We start from the raw sequence: 14,901 nt of genomic DNA, 5'->3' as shown, positions 1-14,901 counted from the left end.
GACCCCCGGCCCGGTCAACAAAACGATGACTTCCAGCCACCAGCGATTGAGGTGGACGGAGAAGACGAATGGGAGGTTGAAGAAATCCTGTGCGCGCGTTGGCAGCAGCGAGGTCGCGGGCGAACACGCCAAGCCCTCGTACGATGGAAGGGTTATGAACAACCAACTTGGGAGCCAGTATCAGAATTACAAGAGACGGCAGCGCTCGAACAGTTCGAGGAAGCATACGGTCCTATACAGGATAATGATGGCCCCATCAGCGACTACGTGACTAGGTCACGGCGGGCCCGCAGATAAGACCCTCCCTTGCTAACGGAAAGAAAAAGTCACGCAAATTTGTGACTCAAGGTTCACACGATGGGACCACACACAAGGGTGAAGCAAAGAATAGACAAGCGAGGTCACTATAGGGTCACAGAGAGGGAGCAGAGAGCAAGTATGGGGCGAGCGGGAGGGCTCAAGCCGAAATCAATTTTGTGCCACACAAAAAAAATGTGGAGCACTATGGCCGTGAGGCAGCCATCTAAATAAACCAGCAGCAACCCAGCAGCGACAGAGCAGAAAACCATTATCGACCCCTCAAGGCTTAGACGCCTTGGTCTTCTTGGCCTTGGCCTTGCGCGGGGTGGAAGCCTTGCGCTTTTGTCCAGATTTCGCAGCGGACCCGCCACCATCCCCATCAGCATCCGCAGCGGCATCATCTCCACTATCGTCGGTGTCGTCCTCGGAAACCTCATTCTCAACATCGTCGATACCAGGGGCGAGGGTGGCAGAGCCCACGCGGCGAGGCAGCTGCGTGCTCGAATTACCAGCGGCGAGGTACTCTCTGGCGATGACGCGGAGGGAGTTGGCAATGTCAGTCTGAACCTTCAGACTCTCAATGGCGAGGGCATGTGACCGCGCAGCGAAGTCGTCAGCGATACGCGACTCGGCAGCAGCGGCGGCCTGGGCGGCGGAGCGGGCGCGGTCGGCAGGAGTGCCACGACGAAGTTGGCGCAGGGCACGGCGGCCATTGCTGAGAGCTTCAACCACCGCCTAGCAGAGAGTCAGCAAAGCCATCGCAACGAAGTCAGTGGGAACTTACAGCGTCGGCCAGGTAGGTGGCATCGTCAGCCCAATCCTGGCTCTGGAGGGGGAAGAAAGCGGAAAGGACCTCCCAGTACTTGCGAGGGAGCTATGAGTTCGTAGAAAGTCAGCTGTGAAGACACAGTGGAAAAAGGATGGTACTCACAGACTCGCATGGTTTGCCGTTGCGCTCACAATGACGGCACTTGATGGACTGAGCTACTCACAAGTTAGCTGGGAATAAGCAACGACTACGCAAAGACCTACCGCCACGACGAACGGCGCAAGACTTCACGGGCTTGGTGGGATGTAAGCCAGTACCACCAGAAGGGCGGTAGGCGACCGCGCGCTCCAGGCACAGTTGGCACCAAGGCCTACGCGGGTTAGCTGAGACAAAGCGGCGCGCAAAGGCATACTCACATGGCGTACACGGCGTGTAGGGAGAAGAGCAAGGCGAGAGAGAGCGCAGTGCGCGAGATTCACCAACAACCTAGCAGCGGGTTAGCGAAAGAGTCTCAGGGAAGGGGCGGGCAGAACGTTGATCCGCAGCCGGGGCCACTCACGAAGTGGAAGGGTTGAAGGAGGAGGAAAAAGAGGAAGCTCGAACGAGTGCGAAGAGGACTCTTTATGCCCTAGCGCACAGGCCACAGCCGGCGCAGTGATTCACTATTATTATGCCGTTTTGGGCGTGTTTTCTTCCTATCGTTATTTCTATTGTCGTTGTTGAACAAAGGGATATGGGAAGGTCAGGAGTATGCGAGGACTGGGGCGCGAGGAGCACGTTGCGAGCTCGTGGAGAGTACAAGGGGAAGTGGACCTCTTCAACACGGCCCGGGCCATATCCTAAGCGACTCAATCGCGTTGGTCCGAGCGCGATCGCATAAGCACTAATAGGGTACGTGGAAAACGGAACACAAGTGGCAGAGCACTGGCTGCGAGTACGCTATGAAGACGCACACAGAGCCAGAGGGGGGGGATACTGTTACGGGCGAACCCGTGAGGAAGGTTGTTTCCCCCTGGAAAAACCAAGACCGGAGAAATCCTTCTCCGTAGCCCCGCTGCGAGCCCTGCACAAAACCCGCAGCGAGGCCACAGCTAGTTCTTTTCCTTTTCTCTCCCTTCCTTAGTCTTAGATATTCAATCAACCAGTTCACCTTAGCTGCATAAGCTCCGGTCCGACCCTAGCAAGTACGGTATGCTCGCCGTGAACATATATGGGCTTCCTAAGTAAAAAACCGCGCAGTTATCTGGGAATAGGCCTTGTGGCATTAAACCTTATAATCGTAAGACAGGTTTTAATAAGTGCTAGCCGCACTAATTAGTTTTGCTATTTTATTATTATTATTATTATTATTATTTTTATTTTTATTATTCTTATTATTATTCTTATTATTATTTTTATTATTATTATTCTTATTATTATTTTTATTATTATTTTTATTATTATTTTTATTATTATTTTTATTATTATTTTTATTATTATTTTTATTAGTATTTTTATTATTTTTATTCTTATTATTATTATTATTTTTATTTATTTTTCTTATTATTATTCTTATTATTTTTCTTATTATTATTCTTATTATTATTTTATTATTATTTTTATTAGTATTCTTATTATTATTTTATTATTATTTTTATTAGTATTTTTATTATTATATTTATTAATATTATTCTTATTATTATATTTATTATTTTATTATTATTTTTTTTAATTTTTTTATTTTTATTATTTTTCTTTTTATTATTATTATTATTATTCTTTTTATTATTATTAGTATTATTTTTTTTTTTTTTTTTTATTATTATTATTATTTTATAATTTTATTTTTATTTATATTATTATATTTTTATTATTATTATTATATTTTTCTTATTATTATTTTCTTATAATTTTTATTATTATACTTTTATATTTTAATTTACTAGGTATTAAATTAATTAAGCTAATCTATAAGTCTTACTTACCCTATACTTACTAAGTTATAAAGCTACCCTATAGAAAAATAGCTCTTATAGCTTACTAGAAGGCTGTAAAAGACTGAAAAATAGAGGAAATATAGTCTTTAAAGACTATAGGGTAGGTAATAGAGATAGGAGGTGAATAGGCAGTGGAATCAGTCCTTATATAAAGCTGATTAGCTAGGTAAGGAATCATAGAGTAATAAGAGTGGGGCAAATAGAAGATAGGGTTAAAATAGAGAAGACTAGCTTCTAATTAGTATTCTTATTGTCTGAATTGATTAAAAATCTCAGAAGCTATTTCTAAGAGAAGGCCTTTAGCTTATATAGCAAACTGCTCGGAATCTATTAGCCCGACTCGGATAAAAGTTATACCGTCGGATAGCTCTGATTCCGGGCTTTGAGGCTATGTTGGTTTTGCTAGTAACGGATAACTAGAAGCCGAGTTATGGCATAATAGAAACTAAAACCTATAGGGTTTTAAACTAGGATATTTAAAACCGGATAGGAAATATCCTTTGGAAGGTTACGGCTTTAACGGCGTTATCGGGCTTATGATAAAGGTTTAAGTCCGAAGTTACATGACCTTCCTAAAAGGGAAATAAGCCTAGAAAGGGCAGTATTAATACTCCCTTATATCTTGCTTACTTAAGCAGCTATTGCTTAGGTAAGCACTTTATAAGAAAGCGCATAAGCCAAAGTATAGGGTAATAAAATCCTAGGCTTATATATTATAAGCGTATTTTTCTAGAATTTTATTTATAAAAAACCTTCTTAGAAGTAAGGTATTTTACAAAGGCTAAGTCTTATAAGAATAAGTTAGGAATTAACCTACCCTATAGCTTATAATCCACCTGGGCTATGTGACTAAACTAGCCCCACTGTACCTTATCTTATTAGATTACCTTTATGTATCCCTCATATATATGCTTGCAGGCTCCGTGCCTCGCGGCCGGGGGGAATATAGCTGTAATCGGCCCCTACGAACCTGGCTCCTCCGGGTGCACAGCTACTAGGGATGCCTAGCTATAGCTAGCTAAAGGACCTTCTTTTCTAGCTGCTAGATGGGCCTATTAACTCTGTATGCTATTTATAGCTATAGGGGGGCAACAGGGGAGTCACATAGCGACTGGGGCGCGCCGCAATGGTTCAAACTAGTTTCTATGCCCCTATATATAATAGATAACTTAAGGCTCAAGCTTCTATTATAGTGGGCTTAGAGGAAACTGCATTTAACTTTCAGGGGGCTATTTTGGCTATAGGGGGCTATTTGGGCTATAGGGGGCTATTTAGCTACTAGGGGAGGTTATAAGGGTAAGGGGCGGGTACTTGGGCTATAGGGGGCTATTTGGGCTATAGGGGGCTTTTATGGCATTTAGGAGCTTTTTGCGCCCTTTAGGGCTTTTTAGAGGTATTAAAGTCCTTTATAAGGTTCTAACAGCGTTTTAACATTCTAAGAGCTCTTTCTAGGTTCTAAGGTCCTTTATTAAGGTCTAGGGGGTTTTTAGGGCACTAAAGGCGGTTATAAGGGTAAGAGGCGGGTATTATTCTTCCTATATTATTTATTATTAGCTACTAGGAGAAATAGCTAAGAGGGCTAAGAGGATAAGGCTATTTTAGAAGGTGCAAAGGGTGCTATTATTATAATACTACCTAAAATAAAGACTTAGTAATTATCCTAGAGTATCTCTTTAGCTATGCTAAGGCATATTTAAGGCCTCTGCCAGTTCTTTATAGATACGGCAGATCTGAATAGCATTATAGCTAGCCCAAGAGATCCTCTCCCCTAGCCAGGACCATAAGACCCGATGGTGCTTAGGAGCATAGTTAGGGGGGTTAATTTCCCCCTCAAACCTAAGCTCCTTATAAAGCCGGCTAGCTAGTTATGGCTGCTGTAATACAGCAGAGCTCCAGAGGGCGGCAATAAGCCCAGGAAACTGGCAACTGCCCCCCTGGATTAGCTGCCAGCCGCCATGTTGCGGGTCTTCTTCCCAGCGGCTGCAAAGCTCCTGGGGCACAAGGCAATAGGCATAGGCTCCAAAGCTTCCTAGCCTATCCCGCTGCCTTAGGTAACGGGTAATAGACTTAGTTAGCTCAAAGCCAAGCCGTATATCCTTGCGGCTAGAAGAAGCGGCCCGGGTGTAGCTTAATGGCAGATGGTCTCGCCTATCCAGCCCATCAAGCTTGCAGAAAATACAGCCCTGAAGAAGCTGCTAAGAAAGCAGCCTCTGAAAGGTCTCAAAGTCTGCCCTTTCCCTCTCGGCCCGGGTAGCTGCTGCAGTACGCATCTGCTGTACTTGCATAGCTCTAAGCCTAAGATCCCTCTCTTCAGGGCTCTCCAAGGCATAGCCTTCTTCCGCGGTTAGAGGTAGGTTCTCCAGGCAAAAGTCACACTTTTCCTCCCCTGCCTCGCACGCTTGCCGGCTAGCTCGGCCATCTAGAGCCCTATCTAAGGCTATCCTGCGGCATTGGCTAGTAGAGAGGAATTCTCTGCTGCCTATGCTGAGGAGCCTAGAAGAATGGGCTTCTTGGGTCGAGCTTTGCAAGGGCCTGAGGGTGATAGCCTCGCTAGGAAGCCCATCTCGACCGGCACGGCCGCTCTGCTGCCCATAGTCTGCAAGCCTCTTTGGCATCTCAAGGTGTATAATAACCCTGATATTAGGGATATCAATACCGAGGCCAAGAGCATTAGTTGCAACTATAACCCTGCCGTTGCCATAGAGGGTCTCCCGGGAGCCTTCCATCCAGGCCTGCAGGCGTTCTGCCTTGCCATCGCGAGTATCAACCTCGTTATAGTAGGCATCACACCCCAGGGCCTGGGCTAGGGCTTCGGTTATAGCTATAGTCTTGCAATAGACTATAGCTTTGGCTGGGCGAGGGTAAAAGGCAAGCTTGCTATCAAGCAGCTGCCTCAGGGCATTCTCAGCAGACTGCAAATAGCCCGCTTTGGGAAGCAGAGGGAACTCAACTACCCTGTAGCTAATGTTAGGCCGGGTTGTGGGAGCCCGGAAGATAGTGGCATCCTTGGCCTTGGTATAAACCAGGCCTAGGAATTCACGCTCTTCAGCTATAGGCAACGTTGCAGTCAGGTATACTATCTGCACGCCTCGCAAGGCCAATAGGCCTAGCTGCCTTAGCTTAGGCCTGAACCGGGGGCTGCCTTCTAGAATCGTGTGACACTCATCTATAACTATGCGGTCAAGGCGGGCTAGGGCTTGAAGGCCATCTAGATAGGCCTGGAACCGCTTTGTCATGGCTGACTCGGGCGTCACAAAGATAATAGAAGCCCCCCTCGGTGCCCTATCAGCCTGCCACTGAGCAGCGGGGATATCCATAGCTTGGCAGCGGTCTAGGAGGTTGCCTAGCAGCGAGACCAGCGGCACAACTACTATAGTTATGCCATCTGGGCAGCTAGCAGCCGGCAACTGAAATAAAAGGCTCTTGCCGCCGCTAGTGGGCATGATGGCTAGGATTGGATTCCTATTACCCATAATGGCCTCTAGAATCGGCTTCTGGCCCTGCCGGAAGGTCGCGTTGGGGCCGAGCAGCCTCTGCAGCTCGAGGTCAAGGTCAACCTTGCGCAGCTGCTTCCAGCGGGCTGCTTGAAGCTGCTGGAAATGCTCAAGGTCAACGGCGGCTAGGCCTCTCTTTGAGCCCGAGGGGATAGTTGCCCTTGAGAAGCCAGGGGCAGAGGGGAAACCAAGCAAGAAGTGCCACTCTTCACTAAGAAGCCGGAAGCTTTGCCTGCGCTGATAGGTCTCAAAGTGGGCTTCTGTAAGCTGCCGGCCGTAGACTAGGTTGGAAGTCATGCTGCCATGGCCGGTCTGCCTATGGAGAATAGTATCTCTTTCTCCAGGGCCCTCTTCATCAGAGCTGCTTTCGCTATCTCCGTGGTCGACTTCGCTATATAGCCCCTGGCTAGTAATAGCTGCATCGCGGATATAGCGGCGGCCTAGGGCGATAGCTATATGCCGCCAGCTACTGATAGTAAGAGACTCGATGCCGGCTAGCTTGCCCCAGCGCTTAAGGACCCGGCTAAGCCTAGCCGAATTCCAAGAGCCTGCTGCAAGCCCTATATGCAGCCTAGGGCTATCAGCCTGGCTGCCTCTCAGGGCCCCAAAGGGAGAGTTTCTAGGGCTATAGAACCCTAGCTCGGCCTGCAGCTGCTGCAGCTGGGGGTTATCCCCTAGGGCCTCTACCTTCTTGCTAGAACCCTCATCGCTATCTAGGCCAGAGGTCTTCCAGAGAAAGGGGGAAAAGGAGCCCTGAGAGCTACGGTCAAAGTTGGCCTGCATAGCTTCCCAGAAGGGCAAGATAAGCCAGAGATAATAGACTAAAAGGGTGCTAACCTCCTGAGGAAGAAAGCGGTGAATAACCTTGAGTCTCTTTGACCTAGAAAAGCCCTTGTGAATACCAGTAACTAGCATAACTAGCCCTTGGTCTAGGAAGATATTGCGGATGCCCCCTGCGGCGGTATTGCGGTGCCGAAGAGTCAAGAGCTCATTTGACCTAGCCGGAAGACCGCTGCTCAAGTGGATCAAGAAGGCTAGCAGCTCAAGCAGCTTCTTAATGCTTTGGCTATAAGAAGACATAGCCCTAGCTTCTGGGGTTATAGAAGAGCTACTAGAGCTTCCAAACCAGCGGGCCTTGAGAATAAGGTCTTCCCAAAGAAAGGAAAAAAGCCAGCTCTTAGTGCCTCCCCTAGCTACCTTATAGAGGCTATCTAAAAAGGAATAGCCTACTAAATTATCAGTAGGGTTATCCTGGATAGAATCCCAGGGGATAGAAGGCACTAGGGCTGGCTGGCTATCCTCTAAGGTATAGCTCTCTTGCATAAGAAGCCCCTGGAAGAGAAGAAGCCGGGCTTCGTCTAGGGCAGCTTGCAGTATATGCTGCAGGCTAGGGAGGCTAAGCCGGTTGCCTCTATAGAGGATAGTCTCCCCTTCCCAGCTGATATAGCCGGGCTGGGCCGTATTGGCCTTGGCAGCTATGCCATAGCTACGCAGCCGAAGGATAAACTGCATAGGGGTCGTGTCAGCCCCAGCCGGGCTATTTAGCATGCACCTAGTTACGAGCTATTGCACTAGCTCAAAATAACCAGGGCTTGCCTCTCGAGCTTCTAGAAGAGAGCTTCCAAGCTCGGTATGCTGCTGGATAGCCTTATCTCTTTTTCTAGCTACTTCCCGCAGGATAAGTAGCCTAGAAATAGATACTAAGGCAGAGAGAAAAGGGGTAAAGGTCTCAAAGCCTAGCCAAGAGCCATCAGGGGATATACTAAGCACAGTAAGAAAGGAGACCATAACGCTATCAAATTCACTATCCTTAGTCTAATGATCTAGGATCGAGATGAAAAGCGCCAAGGTCCTTTCTTTTACCCCCTTATAAAGCCCTATAACCTTATGGCTAGAGAAGTTGCCTTTAGCTAAGAGCCAGGCCTCTTCTAGGTCATCAAGGTTATCAGATAGAGCCTTATAGCTAGCTAGCTGCTGCTGGCTTGCTTTGAAAGGTGGCCTCTCTGCGGGCTCAAGGTTAAGGCAGCGGAAGGTATAGACTAGAAGCTGCTTTGCTACTATGGCATAGCGGTCTTGCGTAGCCTTCTTATACCTATAGCTAAAGGGCTTCTTTGCTGGCTGCGAGGCATCTTGCCGGTTAACCTCAAAGAGAGCATTCAGAGGAATCTCATTAGAAGCTATAAGGCCTATAGCTTCTTGAATAAGCTCCTCAAAAGCCTGCAAGATAAAAAAGCAATCTAGCTCAGAGGTCTCTTTTAGAGATTCTTTAGTTAGGGTAAGGTCAAGAGAAAGCAGCTCTCTTAGGAAATCCTTTTCCCCACTAAAGTCAGCTAAGTGCCTTGCTGATCCTAGCCTTCGAAGCCAAGGGTTAGGAGCAGTAAAGTCATTTAGCTGCTCTATAGCCTCGGCCTCCTTGCTTCTGATAGCTAGGGCTTAGGCCTCAAAGGCAGCCTTGGCTTCTAGAAGAGAGAGAGCTTCAGAGCTATTACCTTCTAGCAAGACCTCAAAGTATTCACTGCGAGGCCCTTGCTTGAAGAGTTGCTGATAGGCTACGCCGGCTCGCCAATAGCTTTCAGTAGCTATAGAAGGCTGCGAGGCTGCTGCCTTGGAAGGCCGGCCGTCTTGACCCTTCTGCTGGACCTTGTGAAAGACCCGTAAGTGCTCTCTAATTCGGCGTAGCTGGGAGCCAACATAGAAGCAGCTAGGCTCAAAGGTGCAGCGGAAGCCCTGTTGCATAGGCTCTCCAAGTTGTGAGATAGGAGGGCCTGGAGGAATAGGCTTAGGTAGCCTTATAAGGTCCTTCTGGCCCTGAAGAAGATCAAGCTTAGTAGCTTGCTCTAGGGTAGGCTTGATCTCTTGGAGGGAAAGCTGATGAGGCTGTTGGCGGAGGTGTTGTTGAATTTGGTTAAAAAGAACTGCGGTTTTGCAAGTCTTGCAAATTAGAAGGGAAAAAGCCGGGATATAAGTAAAATAATCCATAATTATAAGACTTATAGATAACTAAGATATAAATAAATAATACTTTTAGATAACTAAGATATAGATAGAGATAGAAATTAGAAGTAAATAGCTAGGAAGAGTTAAAGTCTTTATAAAGAGGTAAAAGAAAGAATGAATATAGAGGTTAAAGCTTATTAGCTAAGGAATTATCTTAATTGTGGCTGGCGAGGTGGTTAGTGTGGCTAGATAGCTAAGTTGTGGCGGTGGTTGGGAAATTTTAGCGTAGCGCTAGTTGCACTGACCACCCCATTAAAATTTCTCTTTTTTATCTTTAAATAATTCTAAAAAAATTAAGAAATAAGATATAAGAAAAAGGACTTTATTTCTAAAATCCTTATAGCTTAAAGTTATATATATCTCTTTTGCGGAGCCTTAGCCCTATAGGAACCCTCTTTTCTAGAAAATGTCGGCTGGTCGAGAAAAAAACTGTCGGCTGCCCCATGGTCTGCTAGCGTAAAAAAAATCTCCCATATAAAAAAACTGTCGGTAGCTCAACCGACGGTTTTAATAGATGATAGGGCCAAGCTTTAACTATAACAAAGAACATAACATATATGATAAGCGAGTGGGACAGACAAGCGAGCGGGACAGCTAGATTATATACAAAAACTAGGATTTTTAAATAATTCTAGAAAATTCATATTAAGCTAAGAAAAGCTAAAAATTAGAAGTTAGCTTAATTATATAACATATATAATAAGCGAGCGGCGCAGATAAGCGAGCGGCGCATTTTTCCTAACCTTTAATATAAGAACTTAAATAATAATATAATATAGCATTTAATTAATTAAAGTAAATCACTATACTATTACCTAGATATATTAATAACTATCTAATATATTCTTATATTATAACCGGTCTTTCTGCATATTCTATAACGCCTTTTCTTCGCTTATGCTAACTCTACTTAACCACTACTTCTCGACGATTTAGCCACTCCTTATATATTAATATTTATTTAATTAATTACTTCTCTTCTCTTATCTATAATTATCTTCCCTTTATTTTATAAATAGGTTTTTTTTACTTTATATTACTTACTAAGGGTCTTATTTGCCTATTAAAAGATCTAATTCTTAGACTTTAATAGTGCTATTTAATATATTATTGCCTTTATTCCCTTAGAAAATAACTTAATAGCCTCTAAAATAGATACTAGAGAGCTACTTTAATATCTCCTAACTCGTCTTTTAAGGTATTTAAACTAAGAACTAGTCTTAAGGATAATCTTTAGGGTCTTTAAGACCTAAGGGTCAAGAAGGCTAGCCTCCTCTTCAACGGGTATTAGAGTCTATAGCTATATATTAAGCTTTAATATGATATTTTCCGGGTCTAAAGGAATAAGCCTAGCCCCTCTAAAACCCCCCTTGATATTACTCTCTATTATTATAGCCTAGTGGGTGGCGTAAAAGGCTAGAAAGAACTTAGTCTTAGAAACGTGGGTTATAAAGCATCTAATTAGATGCTCTATTTGCCGACCATAGGCCTTCTTAAGCGGTCCAAAGTATCTAATATTAAGAGACTAGAGTAGATAAGACAAATAAGCTAGTATATAAAGCGTAATAATATAATTATCTTTATAATATTTTTTAAATTTAACTAAGTGGTGACTTTCATGCCTATCGAGGATTAAAAGACAATAGCGACCGGTTGATCGGGCCTTTGTGTGCTGGTTAAAGTGCTTTAGCTATTCGAGACCTATATTGTTATTAGTCTAGCTATTTTAAGTCGTCGCAATAGCCTAATCGCCCGGGAGGTTGCTTTCTTAGTACTAGCTAGCGAGGTAATATTAGCCTATAACCACGATAAATAGCGGGATCGCCTAGCCTTCCATATTAATCGCCTAAATAGCTATAACCTATTCCTAGTTTCTAGGCTAGATTAATTTCGGGTTTCTATGCCTTTCTGCGCCTATAATGACTATTCTGCTTGCAATAATGCCTATTAGAAAGCTAACCTTATTAAAATTATAGATATTAGTAAGGTTAATATTATATTTCGTGATTATATTCTCTATGAGCTTAAACTACTTTTAAATCTTAGCTAGATTTTTATATTTAACCCTTTAGTAATTATATCTATAAAAAAACTGCGTCTTAAGCTTATTATATTACTTAATGAAGTTAGAAGCCTAGCGCTTGCCGACAGGTAATGCATCGCGGTTAACGAGTAGTCGGTTAGCTATTTCTTTAATACTACGTAGCCGCGGGGGAAATCCTCGCGAATCTAGGTTAAGAATGAACTAAATAATAACCTATTCTTCTAGGTCGGATAGTTTCCGCGAGTTAGGAATAGTATCGCGTCGAGATTGAATGCCATTCTGCCGGCGACGTAGCCTCTGCTCCTTGACCCCATAGATACTAGAAGCCCGCCGGAGACTTAATTTTAGATTATTTTGGAGGGCTTAAAGGGCAAGAAGGGTATTTGCCTTAGTATTTAATTGTGATATACTTAGTGGCGAAAATTTAATTAATGAAATAGAAAGTTAGGTATAGGAGGGAAAAGTGCGCTGCTCGCTTGTCTGCGCCGCTCGCTTATTATGTATGTTAATATATTATTAATCCTGATTTTTATAGATTATTAGAAAAATACCCTATAGGGTAGTTTAGAAAAAGTATATTCACACTGTATAAATAGTTATTTCTCTATAAAGGAGATTTTTTAAAAATCTATAAAAATTAGATATACTTTATTTATAAGTTAAATAGCTAGAAATACTCTTTATAAGTTTCTAGCTATTTTATTAAAGTTTTTATTAAAGTTTAAAAATCCTAGTTTTAGTGCACAGTCTAGCTGTCCCGCTCACTTGTCTGTCCCACTCGCTTATCATATACGTTATTATTAACAAATTACAGCATTATATCCAAATATTAATATAGTGGCCTTTTTCTTTCGCCTTTCTACTGCCTGCATTTAAAGACTTATACCTATGCATCATGAAAGGTTGAACCTCTCAGGGGGTATTTAGCTGCTCTAACCTCCGTACGAGAAATAAGAGAATTATCCCTTTCCACCTTCTCAAGACTGCAGTCTCTCAGCACATGCCATTATCAATTCATATACGTGAGCATTCACCTGGGACTTCAACAGCCGGAAATGAGTCAGCAGTTCCAGTTACCTGTTGATCAACCTAGGAAGTGAACAGTGGTTAGGCTCCCGCGAGCATCCCAGGAGAGGTCCGAATCGCAATTTCGGTTACAGCTTAAACCGATGGGGTTTAATTACCTACGTATTCGTTCGTGCGTACGGCGCCCGCACTAGTTAAATAAAACCCAAGTCCCAACCGTCTGATAAGAAAAGAAAGTAAACAGGTAAAGATACCTGGTTTGTTCAGTAATGCCATTGTCACATGCATCATATGACATAAAATAGACTCGGAACCGAGTAGAGTATGCACTGTGATCAAATCTAGCAACAGTTCCCCACACGAATATATTATCTACAATAACGAAAATGCTTTTAATAAGAAAATTCAACATAATAGCAGTGGCATGAGATAATGAGCTTAGTCGAGAAACACTGTATCATCCACGTATCAATAATTATAATACTAGTGCATTGCCATACAGCTCCCACGGGCTTTTTGTATTTCAATACGAAGGAATGAAGACGCTCTAAACATCCAACCTGAACCTTAACCATAAATTTGCTTAGAAGACCAAACAAACGAGGTCAAGGCTTGTCACGGGTCAGGCTAAATTGGACTGGCCCGAGTGATCCTCATGTTCAGTCTACGTGTCTCATCCTAGGCCTAGCCGGCAGTTGAAAACCGAAATTACCTCCAAAGCTTATTGAATCGCCTGTCACTTTAAGCTTGGATTATACTGCAGACAGTGCTCTAAGCCAAGAACGAAAGGGACGGGTCGAAGAATCTGCTATAAAACAAGCCAAGATCTACAATGTTGAGTATTTATCTGCCTCATCCTACAATTCCAAACTTTTCGCCAGCTCCTTTGGCCTCTACTCTAGGTGACAATTCTAACCTACCTTTTTTTATTCGCAAAGCTAATACGCGAATCTCGCTTAAGTGGAAAGAATGGGCTCTGAATATGAATTGGAGCTTGTGACGGCTGAGACACTCATCCCTGCCACCAAGCAATCAGCCCTTCATGCTTCGCTGTGCGTTCTGGGCAGCCAATGCCTACCCGAGATACCAGATTATCAAGTCTTTGAAGAGCCTGGTGGCAAAGACTGGCTTGCAGATAAGATTCTTGTCCTTGCCCGCCGCTATGGAATTCTAGTTGGATTTGTTTCGGCCCTTGTTATCCCTATCCCAGGGTTAGATGACCCCATCATTCATACTGGTCTCACGATGGTTCATCCTTCACATCGTCGTTCGACAGGTCTGAACCAGACGATGTTTGCCCAACTCTTCCTGCACCTGCTTGAAAGATTTCCAGAAGGAGTCTGGACGATGACATTAGCAGAGGTTGTTAGCTCTCTCGTTCATATGTCAAAGTGCGGAATTGATGCATTCCCTTCCACGGAAAGCGATGAACCGACACCGATCCATCTTAGGATTGCGAGAGAAATCAACCGTAACCGTGCGAAGCTCTTGATCTCCCCAAATGCCATCTTTGAGGAGCACACATTCGTTTTCAGAGGATCCAATGATTGGCCTAAAGGCAAGATGTTTATGAAAGACGTTGATGACAGGGGATACTGGCATCGTGATTTGCAGAAGAGTCTATTCTATCGCAACATGTTACGCAGAAACAAGGGCGATGAAGTACTGCTGGTTGCCTTCTTGAAGCCTACTCATCTCATTCGCATGGCTACGAGTGAGAAGCACGAGAGGGATTGGGGCGAGAAATATTCTTCGTTGGGGGTGGAAGGAAGAAGTAAGCTATAAGTGATATCAGAATGTATGAATGTACTCTTATGGGTTGACATATCAGTTGGTCAAGCAAGGAAGAACAGAGTTGAGGGGATCGTAAATGTACTTATGTAATGTTCAAGAGTTAGCTAGAGCGAGCATAATGTAAAAATGTGTGAAAAATGCACGACATTTGATAAGTAGGTAAAAGTTACGCTCAGCAGTATCTCAAGTGTATTTGGCAGATAGATATATTTGTAAAACCCGTTTATCCACAAACGCGGCTTAGACCTCATTTTCTTCATGGTATTTCATGGTATAGGGTTATCTGATTCCAGACCAGTGTCCGCCGGCATGCTGCTTACGAAATGTGGTTATCTTGGAAAATAGTGGGCATCGACGGATGCAGACGGTGGGCCCCCGGGAGAGTGTTTCTTAGCGAGTGCCCTGCCGATGCGCCGGGCGAGTTGAATGTGGAGGCAATCGGAGCTTCCCGAGGCGCCGATAATCGCTCCCAGTCTCAACGTCTCCTCGTGATCTCATTTG

At 44.1% G+C, this 14,901-nt stretch overlaps 2 protein-coding genes across 2 annotated transcripts; both read right to left on the bottom strand.

Annotated features, from left to right (window-relative positions):
• Positions 1–579: 579 nt before the first annotated feature.
• Positions 580–1,517, bottom strand: LRP88_07348 (uncharacterized protein; the record flags this gene model as incomplete). The annotated part of the gene is made up of 5 exons (XM_083243878.1): positions 580–1,035; positions 1,085–1,174; positions 1,232–1,284; positions 1,333–1,439; positions 1,495–1,517. The coding sequence occupies 5 exons, from the start codon at positions 1,515–1,517 to the stop codon at positions 580–582; spliced, it is 729 nt and encodes a 242-aa protein (XP_083101102.1).
• Positions 1,518–5,240: 3,723 nt separating this feature from the next.
• LRP88_07347 (uncharacterized protein) lies at positions 5,241–7,619 on the bottom strand (the record flags this gene model as incomplete). The annotated part of the gene is made up of 1 exon (XM_083243877.1): positions 5,241–7,619. The coding sequence occupies one exon, from the start codon at positions 7,617–7,619 to the stop codon at positions 5,241–5,243; it is 2,379 nt and encodes a 792-aa protein (XP_083101101.1).
• Positions 7,620–14,901: the final 7,282 nt, after the last annotated feature.

Source organism: Fusarium phalaenopsidis (genome assembly GCF_050370095.1).
Source record: "Fusarium phalaenopsidis strain FUZ10S chromosome Unknown contig_32298, whole genome shotgun sequence".
NCBI classification, from domain to species: domain Eukaryota; kingdom Fungi; phylum Ascomycota; class Sordariomycetes; order Hypocreales; family Nectriaceae; genus Fusarium; species Fusarium phalaenopsidis.
Note: the sequence above shows the minus strand (reverse complement) of the source record. Positions and strands in the feature narration are given on the sequence as shown.